The sequence below is a fragment of the Malaclemys terrapin genome, chromosome 2, assembly GCF_027887155.1.
Source record: "Malaclemys terrapin pileata isolate rMalTer1 chromosome 2, rMalTer1.hap1, whole genome shotgun sequence".
Classification (NCBI taxonomy): Eukaryota; Metazoa; Chordata; order Testudines; family Emydidae; genus Malaclemys; species Malaclemys terrapin.
Window position 1 is genome coordinate 2,991,233 of NC_071506.1, and position 9,588 is coordinate 3,000,820.

At 61.6% G+C, this 9,588-nt stretch overlaps 1 protein-coding gene across 1 annotated transcript; it reads right to left on the minus strand.

Annotated features, from left to right (window-relative positions):
* Nucleotides 1-1,963: 1,963 nt before the first annotated feature.
* Nucleotides 1,964-7,939, minus strand: LOC128831132 (forkhead activin signal transducer 3-like). The gene is made up of 3 exons (XM_054017291.1): nt 7,655-7,939; nt 3,494-3,598; nt 1,964-3,061 (listed from the first exon to the last, which is right to left on the minus strand). Exons 1-3 carry the CDS (start codon nt 7,937-7,939, stop codon nt 1,964-1,966), a joined length of 1,488 nt encoding a protein of 495 aa, XP_053873266.1.
* Nucleotides 7,940-9,588: the final 1,649 nt, after the last annotated feature.

The window sequence follows — 9,588 nt, forward strand, 5'->3', positions numbered from 1 at the left end:
TCAGATGCCTGGTGGGCTGCACGGGGGAGGGTACCCCAGCATTGTAGAAAGTCACGAAGCTGCCCCCGTCTGAGAGCTGCGGCTCTGTCTGCGGTTCGGGGCGAACAGAAACTCCCCGGAGGCAGGCCCAGCCTTCGTGCTGTCACGTGGCCGGATGGTTTGTCCTGCTAGGAATCCAGATCTGTGTTCAGATTTCCATGTCCCCCAGCTCTGCACAGCTGGAGCCAGCTGAAGCCGTGTGTCTGGATTAGGCCCTCCCCAGGAGCCACTGGACTGCAGCAGCCGCTGTCCCCCGGAGCGTGGGCACATATGTGCAGACGGGCTGTGGAAGGGAGCGGAGGGTCCTGCCTGAGTTCTACTCGGTCCTCTCTGGGCATCGTGGTCTCTCCAGCCCAGCCTGGGAGCAGCATGGCCTTGTGCGTTCACCCTAGGACAGAAGTGGGCAAACTATGGCCCACGGGCCACATCCGGCCCGCAGGACCGCCCTGCCCGGCCCTTGAGCTCCTGGCTGGGGAGGCTAGCCCTCGGCCCCTTCCCCGCTGTCCCCCGTCCCCCTGCAGCTACGCCACCACGCGGGCAGCGCTCTGGGCGGCAGGGTTGCGTGCTCCTGCCGAGGAGTGCGGCGGTGTGGCTGGCTCCGGCCAGGGGGCGTGGCTCCCAGACACGCTGCTCTGAGCGGCATGGTAAGGGGGCCAGGGAGTCCCGGGGGGCAGTCAGGGGATAGGGAGCAGGAGGTGGTTGGATGGGGTGGAGGTTCTGGGGGGCGGTCGGGGGGAGGGGTTGGATAAGCGTGGGAGACCCAGGGGGCCTGTGGGAGGAGAGGATATGGATAGAGGACAGGGAGCAGGGGGCGGTTGGATAGGCATGCGGTCCCAGGGGGCCTGTCAGAGGGCGGGGGTGTGGATAGGGGTCAGGGGACAGGGAGCAGGGGGTGGTTGGATAGGCGTGGGGTCCCAGGGGGCCTGTTAAGAGGGCGGGTGTGTGGATAGGGGTCAGGGGACAGGGAGCAGGGGGCGGGTGGATAGGCGTGGGGTCCCAGGGGGCCTGTCAGAGGGCAGGGGTGTGGATAGGGGTCAGGGGACGAGCAACGGGGGGGCTGGATAGGCATGGGGTCCTGGGGGGAGCGGGGCCTGTCAAGGAGCAAGAGTGTGGATAGGGGTCAGAGCAGTCAGGGGACTGGTAGCAGGGGGGTTGGATAGGGGGTGGGGTCCTGGGAGCAATTAGAGGCGGGGAGGTCCCGGGCAGGGGCAGTTAGGGGACAAGGAGCAGGGGAGGTTGAATGGGTCGGTGGTTCTGAGGGGGGCAGTCAGGGGGCGGGAAGTGGGAGGGGTCAGATAGGGGGCGGGGGCCAGGCTGTTTGGGGAGGCACAGCCTTCCCTACCCGGCCCTCCATACAGTTTTGCAACCCTGATGTAGCCCTCGGGCCAAAAAGTTCCCCCTCCCCCGCCGCCCTGGGACCAGCTGTCCGTGGGACACCACAGCAATGCCCACCATGGAGCCTGTCCTGCCAGGAGGCAGCTCAGGAGAAGGGGAGCAGAGAGACTCCTGCAGGAACTCCCCCCATCCCAGCCGGAGAGGGATCAGTCCAGGTAGGTAAGTAAAGGCAGCGGAGCTGGTTCCCCGCTGGGTAAGGACCAGTCCATGGCATCCGCGTCTTCCTCCTGCAGAGCAGAACAGCCCCTCAGGATGCCCTGCTTGCTACCAGCTGGCAACATGGGAGGAGGGGCGCCCCCCGCCCCCGGGGACACTCAGTTCTGCATGGAGCATTGCATGCTGGGATTTGTAGTCTCCAGGGTCCGCACCGTTGCAGACCCAGACGCAGCTCCGCCTGCTGGTCCCGGTTTCGAGGAGCGCCGTTGGGCCTGCGGGGGCCTGTCTATCCATGCAGCTGGCGCAGGCTCCAGAAGAGACAGGGGCTGTTGAGAGGCCATGGGGCTGCCCCGCCCTCCCCTGCTGGGGCCCGTCACAGGAAGTCGTAGCGGGTCAGCGCCATGCTGCCGGGCACGGGGCCCGGGCTGTACAGCGCTGGGTGCACAATGTCCCCTGGATGGCTCACCCACACGTCGTAGACGCTCTTGTTGGGGGGCATGCCCTGCACCGTGTGGTCCAGGTCCACGGAGAGGCCAGGAAGTTGTGGGCCCTGCTGCCTGGGGGCCACAGAGGGGCCTGGCCTCAGGTCCCAGTACACTGGGCTGACGTAGCTGGGGGGTCTGTAGCTGTAGTAAGGCAGGCCTGGCACAGTGGGGAAGGTGAAGAACGGGGGGCCGCTTGGGGGAGCCACAACGTTGGGGGCCACGCACTTGGTGTAGGAGGTGGGGAGCTGCTCCCAGCACGGCCCGGGGACCAGTGTGGGCGACGGAGCCGGGGTGCAGCCGCCAGAGCCGTCAGAGTCCGAGCTGGAACCGCTGCTCTCGCGGGCAGCCAGTAGCCGGGGGCGCTTGGCCGGGGCGCGGGGGCCTCGCGCCTGCTTCGACCACCGGCTGCCGGGGTCCCTCTCGTCGGACGACAAGGAGCTGAGGGTGGAGATGCTGCTGGAGGAGGAGGAGAAAGACCGCGGCACAGCCAGAGTGCACGGGGGTCGCCAGGGCAGCGATGGGGGCCCGGAGGAGACGCGGAAGATGGGGACTGGGCCCCACAGGTCCATGCTGATGGGAAGGGAGTCTCCCGCTGGCTGGCTGGGCTGGGGCTGTATGGGCTGGGGATGGCCCTCGGCCTCCCGGGGCTTCCCGGACAGACCCACCTCCTGGAAGTCACTGAGGAGGGAGTCAATGGTGAAGGAGCTGCTTGGCCTCGGTGCCTCGCCGAGCTGGTATCCGCTCTCCTCGTTGTCAGAGCTGGCATTGGTGGAGGAGGCCCTGGTGCCCTGCGGCTGGCGCTGTGGCCCCTGGCAGCCGTAGGGCCAGCCGTGCAGGATGAAGGGGGCCAGGTCGCTGGCAAAGGAAGCTGCCTCCTGCCGGGAGATGGCCGTGTTCTGCAGCTTCAGGGCGTCCGGGGGGATCCGGCTCACGTCCACCGTCCAGAAATTCCCTTTGGCCTTGGGCTTCGCGGGATCCTTCAGCAGCTGCCAGGGAGAGAGCGAGATGGGCTTAGTGCAGGGATTGACCTGCGGGGGAGCCACGGAGCAATCCTGAGCGTGGGGCGCCCCGAACCCAACCCCAGGAGCTCGGGACAGAGCTTCCCTGTGTGTCAGGCCTGACCGATCCCTCCCTCAGAGCCTAGCGCCCCCACCAGGCTGACCCTGCCCCCTCCCCCCCACTGCCTCATCCTTAGCCCTGGGCTCTCCCCCAGCCCTTCCCCAGCTCCATCAGCCCTGTCCTGGGACCTGACAGTCCATCACCTACCCCCAAAGCTGGCTCCGTACTCCCTCGGGCCCCCCATCCCATCCCCTACTCTGGGACCCAGCTCCCCCAACACATCATATCTCCAGAGCCCCCCTGGAGGCTGTTCTCTCCCCCAGCCCCGCCCCAGCCCCCTCACTCACCGCAGCGCTCACCTTGGAGAAGCAGCGGTTGGAGGACAGGTTGTGGCGGATGGAGTCTTTCCAGCCCTGGTAGCCCTCCGTGAAGAAGGGGAAGAGGGCGCCGATCTCCTGGATGATCTGAAACGGAGAGACAGGCGGTGAGAGCCCCTGGCCATGGGCGGAGTGAGACTGCTCCGTTCAACGTGTCTCAGACTGTCCCAGCCTGGACTGCAGGGCTGCTGGCCTTGGTGCCATCTCACTGGGATCCGCATGGGACACAGCACTTGTGCCACACAGCAAACAGGGAGCCAGGTGGGCACCTCAGATTGCGGTGGCACAAATTGGGGAGGCTCCTGTCTCCTCCCTCCTGGAACCTTGTGCACAACTCACCGGGGGCTGTGTCTGGCACGCCGCTGGCTCAGAGTCTGAGATTCGAAGGCCAGAAGAGACCAGCGTGACCATCCAGGCTGAGCCCCTGTGCAGCACGGGCCAGAGCCCCGCCCCCAAGTCGTTCCCGGAGCAGAGCTGTTAGAAACAGCCCGTTATTCAATGTGTGCTGGGATCACGTCACCCCTTAACCTTCTCTTTGTTACGCTAAATAGATTGAGCTCCTAGACTGTATCCCTATAAGGCAGGTTTTCTAATTGTGGAATCATTCTCATATCTCCTCTCCAATCTATCACCATCCTTCTTGAATTGTGGCACCAGAACTGGACCCAGGATCCCAGCAGCGCTCGCCCCAGGGCCACATGCAGAGGTGAAATAACCTCTCTGCTCCTCCTCGAGATTTCCCTGTTTCTGCGTGCAAGGATCGCATTCGCTCTTTTGGCCACAGCGTCACACTGGGCACTGACATTCAGCTGATTATCCACCCCCACCTCAAATCTTTTTCAGCGTCCCTGCTTCCCAGAGTCCTCCATCCTGTAAGCCTGGCCGACGTTCTTTGTCCCTAGATGTACACGTTAACATTTAGCTGTATAAAAACACGTACTGTTTGCTTGTGCCCAGCTCACCAAGCAATTTAGATCGCTCTGTATCAGTGACCTGGCCTCTCCGTTACTTACCACTACCCAATTTTTGTGTCATCTGAAAACCTCGTCAATGATGATTTTATGTTTTCTTCCAGGTCACTGATAAAAATGTTAAATAGCCTAGGGCCAAGAAATCGATCCCTGTGGGACCCCACTAGAAACACATCTTCTCAATGACGATTCCCCATTTCTAGTTACATTCTCAGATCTATCAGTTTACCAGCTTTTAATCCATGTAATGTGAGCCAGGTTTATCGGATATCTTCCCAGTGTTTGAAACAAAATGTCCTGTGGTACCCAGTCAAATGCCCAGAAGTCTAAGTAATAGCGTATCGACACCGTTAACTTTTTCAACCAAATTTGTAATCTCATTAGAAAAAGCTATCAAATTAGTTTGACAGGATCTCTTTCCCTAAACCTATGTTGACTGGCATTAATGATATCACCCTCCTTTAATTCGTTATTAATCAAATCCCATATCAGCTGCTTCATTATTTTGCCTGGGATTGATGTCAGATGAAAGGCCTATAATTACCCGGGTCATGCTGTTTACCCTTTCTAAATAGTGGCACAACATTAGGTTTCTTCCAGTCTTCTGGAACCTCCCCATTGTACCAAGACTTATTGAAAATCAACATTAATGGTCAAGCCAGCTCTTTTAAAACTCTTGGATGTAAGTTATCCAGACCAGCTGATTAAAAAATATCTAAGGTTAGTAGCTGCTGTTTATCATCCTCCTGAGAGACTAGTGGAGTGGATGGAGTGTTATCATCTAGGTTTTTTTCCCCAAATACAGAACAAATATTTATTGAACTCTTCTGCCTTTTCTACATTATGATTAATAATTCTATGTTTCCATCTAGTACTGGACCAATACTATTGTGAGGATTCTTTTTGTTCCTAATATACTTAGAAAACTACTCCTTATTGTTCTTAACTCTGCCGGCCTTAGAGTTCTCCTTGTGTTCCTTTGCTTCCCTTATCAATTTTCTACAATTCCTAACCTCTGATTTACTATCAACTTCCCCTTTCTTCCATTTGTTATACATTATTTTTTAATTTTGTATAGCTGCCTTCACTTCCCCTCTGAACCAAGTCAATGTTTTAACCAATATGATCTTCCTTGATTATGGCTTTTTGGGGCATCTAACAAAGTGTTCTTAAACAATTCCCAGTTATAATTCAGAGTTTTCTTGTGTCGTCCTTCAGACCTGTGCAAAGCAGGCTGGTGACACATCATTTCCCCCCCCTCTCCCCCCAGCACAGGTGAGACTGATGGTACAAGGTGCCAGGCAGGGAACTGTCAGGCCCCTGGTGGTCATGGACTGGAGCAGATTGCAGCTGCCTGCATCTTTAAGGAGTCACTGTAGCCTGTCAGGAAGCAAGGCTGGGGGACAGGGCATGGTGCAGAGCGGAGGGTTTAATCCCCTCGAGGATAGCCAGCGTGTTGGTTCTGTCTGGCTCCTGCTGGATCGTCACTGTGGCCATTGGGTGGCATGTGTATGAGACCCGAATGTGGAGGGGCGCATTCCCATTCCTAGCAGGCCAGGGGACACGCTGCGCAGCCACCCCCACAACCAGCACTAACTAGCCCTCAGCAGGGGCCAAGGACTGAACAGGCCTTGGAGAGGGAGCTCCCCTTTCCCACAAGGTGGTAAAGGCTGGTGCTGGGGTAGGTCTGCCCTGGGTGCACACCTGTCCCCGCGGCCTCCTCCCCAATCCGCCCTTCCTCTGTGTGAGCTCAGCTCGCCCACCTGCTCCCAGGGAACCCACGGCTCGGCCCCGGGAGCGTAGGTTACGCGGGAGCAGGGCCGGTAATGCCCAGCTCCCCTCCCGCCCTGGCAGAGGGCCTGAGCTGCACAAGCACAGAGCCCTGCAGCACCCGTGAACCTGGGCGGGGGGCTGGGATTACTCAGCACGGCAGGCTGTTGGGGACTCCCTGATTACTCCTACTGGCTGCCAGAGCAGAGACTGGCCCGAACAGCACCCCAGGGCCAGGCCACTCGCTGGCAGCAGCCCCCCCAAACAGGCCATAGAGCCCATGCCAGGCTCCAGGGAGTCTCCCCCGGCTCTGCCTTGCCATTCCAGGGGAGCTGGGAGCCACCCCGCCCACCCCATATGCTGTCCTGATACCTCCTCCCGCATAGCACCTGCCCCCAGCCCCCACTATTAACCCTTGCAGCACCCACAGTGCTACGGGGCTCATGGGGCAAGGCAGCTGGGGCACCAAGCGGTGAAGGGGTCCCAGCAGAGCTGAGCATGTGGGTCCAATCTGGGTCCTGCCCCATGCAGAACTGATCTGGGTGGAGCTGATTGGCTGACTCGTCCAGGCCCCGCCCCCTCCCAGCTTGCCCGGGGCTGTATGTGCCAGCTGTTAGCCTGGCTTAGTGGGGGGCCAGCACCGCTAGCTGGGGGCAAATGCCCACGGGGGGGGGAGGGGTCTAGTGGCTAGAGCAGAGCATTTGGAACCAGGCACCTGGGTTCTGTTCCCACTGGCTGGGGGACCTCGGACTGGCCCCGTGCCTCAGTTTCCCCAGTGCTGTGATACTGACTGGCCTTGTAAAGTGCTCTGAGCTTCTGGGCTTTAAGCAGCCGCCTGGCCCAGGCAGCGCTAAAGCCCTTTGTGACCCCTTAGACCCTGGCGTGGGGGTCGGGCGAGCTCTGCGTCCCAATGTGCTAATCCGCCCCCAGCACTCCCGTGTCTGTGCAAACTCCCAGGAACCCCCCCCTGCTGCTCCTAATCTCCTGCCCCGGCCGACCCCTGACCCGCGGCTTATTACACCATGCACAGTAGGCGCGGGGCTGAATGGAGCCAAACCCTCCCCCCACGGGGGGCCGTCGCCAGCCCCTGTCTCCGGGCATCCCCCTCGCCCACCATTGATCCTGGGGCTGCCCCAGAGCCCTGCAAGGCTGGGGGGGAGGGGGGAGGCAGGCCCTGTACCAACGGGAGCCCAGCGCCCCCCCCCCCGGGCTGCCCGGCTCTCCGAGGGGCGCCTGGGGGGACGGGGGACCGGAGCAGGGGACCTGGGAGATGCGCATGGCCTGGGAGATCCAGGAGGTGAGACTAGATGGTCCAATAGCCCCTCTGGCCCCCGGCCCGTGGGACCGACACCACAGGGGAAATCAAGGCCCCCAGACTCCTGGGCCCCTGCCCGGCTCTTACCTGGGACAGTTTCAGCTTCCTGCCGGGCGAGGCCTGGATCACCAGGGCGATCATGGCCAGGTAGGTGTAGGGCGGCTTGGGGTGCCGATTGTATTTCTTCTTCTTCTTCTTCTTCCCCTTCCTGCCCGAGTCCTGGGGCTCCTCGCCCGGCCCCGCTCCGGCCCCATCCCCGGGACCTCCCCGCTCCTGGGCACAGCCCTGGGGCGCGTCCCCCGGGGGGCTCGGGCAGCTCCCCGCCTCTGCGCCGCTCTGCCCCGGGGCTGGCTCCCCCGTCGGATGAGACATGGCCCGGGCGCTGCTGCTCCGGGTGCCGGCCCGGCTGAAGGTGAAGGGCAGCCCCGGGCCAGGAGGGGCTGGGGGCGGGCTCAGGTGGGAGGCAGCGGCTCTCCTGCTCCAGCACAAGCCTTTATCATGCTGATCCGCATCTCTGCCCGACTGGGGAGCCAGACTGCTGGCACCAGGGGGGAGGGCCGCCCAGCGGGCAATTAGCAACTTTCTGTTAAGCTGGGTGCCTGGGAGGACCTTAAAGGCCGGTGGAGGGGAGACCCGTGCAGCCTCGCAGCCCTGCTACTGGACCCCACTAGCCTGCAGGGGACAGGCCCTTGGGGAGCTCTGGTAGCCCATGGCTGAGCTGAGTCCGAAACATCGGCCGGGCCCAAAGCCTGACGCCCATGGATCTGGATCTCAGGATCGGGCCCCTTCTCCCCGCCCCACACTGGGCCTGGAGAGGGCTTGGGCCAGTCTAGCCAGATGGCTGAGAGCTGGGGCCTTGCCCACTTCCCAGCGAAGCCGAGTCCCCAGCCCCAGGCAGCCCCCGCGCCTCCAATCCACGGGAGGCTTTGCCCCCCAGCGCCCCTAGCAAAGCCCCCAGTTGGGTGGATTGCCATGGAGATGCGAGGCCCCGGGCCGTGCAGTGGCTGTTGATGCTCAGGGTGGGTTTCCGGCTGAGTTTGCTGGGCCTGGACCCTGCGACTCTCTGGGACTCGCCTGGGTGACAGCGAGCGACTGTGGGCCATGAGGGTGGGGCGCCCGCCAACAGCCCCAGACCTGGCACAGGAATGGCCCAACAAGCGTCTCCGGCCTGGCTGGGAGACCAGCCTGCTGCAGGGAGTGGCCTTGGGGACTCTGGAGGGGACGCTCCCCTCTCTGGGCCTTGTTTTCCCGGGTTGGCTGTGATGGGGGGGGGGGGGTTACCCGTCCGGAGTTTACAAAGTCCGGGCACAGTCCTGGAGTCCTGCCCTGGGGCTGGGCCATATAACTAGGAAAGGGAGAGGCTAGACTCGATGTGAGGGGGACATTGTGCCTGCTGCCGAGGGCGACCAGATGTCCCCATTTTATAGGGACCTTCCTGATATTCGGGGCTTTGTCTTATATAGGCGCCAGTTCCCACCCCCCATCCTGAATTGTCCCACGTGCCATCCGGTCACCCTACTGCTGCTCCGGGCTGCAGGTCTCTAGCCTGGCCGGGCTCTCGGGTGACGTCTACACTGCAATTTGCAGCCCAATCCCCGCAAGCCCGAGTCAGTGGCCCCAGCCTCTGAGACTCGGTGCCGCGGGCTTTCCACTGCGGCTTGGAAGTATCCGCAGAGCCCTGGCTGTGCTGACTGGAGGCTCAGTTGCTCTGAGGTCCGCTAAGCAACTCCTTCCCTGACCTGGTGCCTAAGGCAATGTGCCTCCTAGGACATAAAGGAACCCAGGAGTTCTGGGGCCAGGGTTGGTTCGGGGCTGGCCTCTCCCTTCTCAGCTCCAGGACAGGGGATGAGGCAGTTTCTAGCATTCCTGCAGCTTAGCTGGTCAGGGCAAACCCTAAGCTGCCCCTGCTAACAACTGTGGCAATCACAAAGGGCCTTGTCTAGGTTTCCTTGTGGAGAGACGGTGCCGTCCCATGGTACAGGAAGCACCCCACGGTGCCGTCCCATGGTACAGGAAGCACC

What these genes read in the sequence shown, in the direction of transcription:
- LOC128831132 (XM_054017291.1), bottom strand. Translation starts at nt 7,939, where the DNA reads ATGTCTCATCCGACGGGGGAGCCAGCCCCGGGGCAGAGCGGCGCAGAG. An exon ending in GGAAGCTGAAACTGTCCCAG is followed by an intron (nt 3,599 to 7,654) that starts GTAAGAGCCGGG and finishes TCTCCGTTTCAG; the next exon opens with ATCATCCAGGAGATCGGCGC. An exon ending in CCAACCGCTGCTTCTCCAAG is followed by an intron (nt 3,062 to 3,493) that starts GTGAGCGCTGCG and finishes TCTCCCTGGCAG; the next exon opens with CTGCTGAAGGATCCCGCGAA.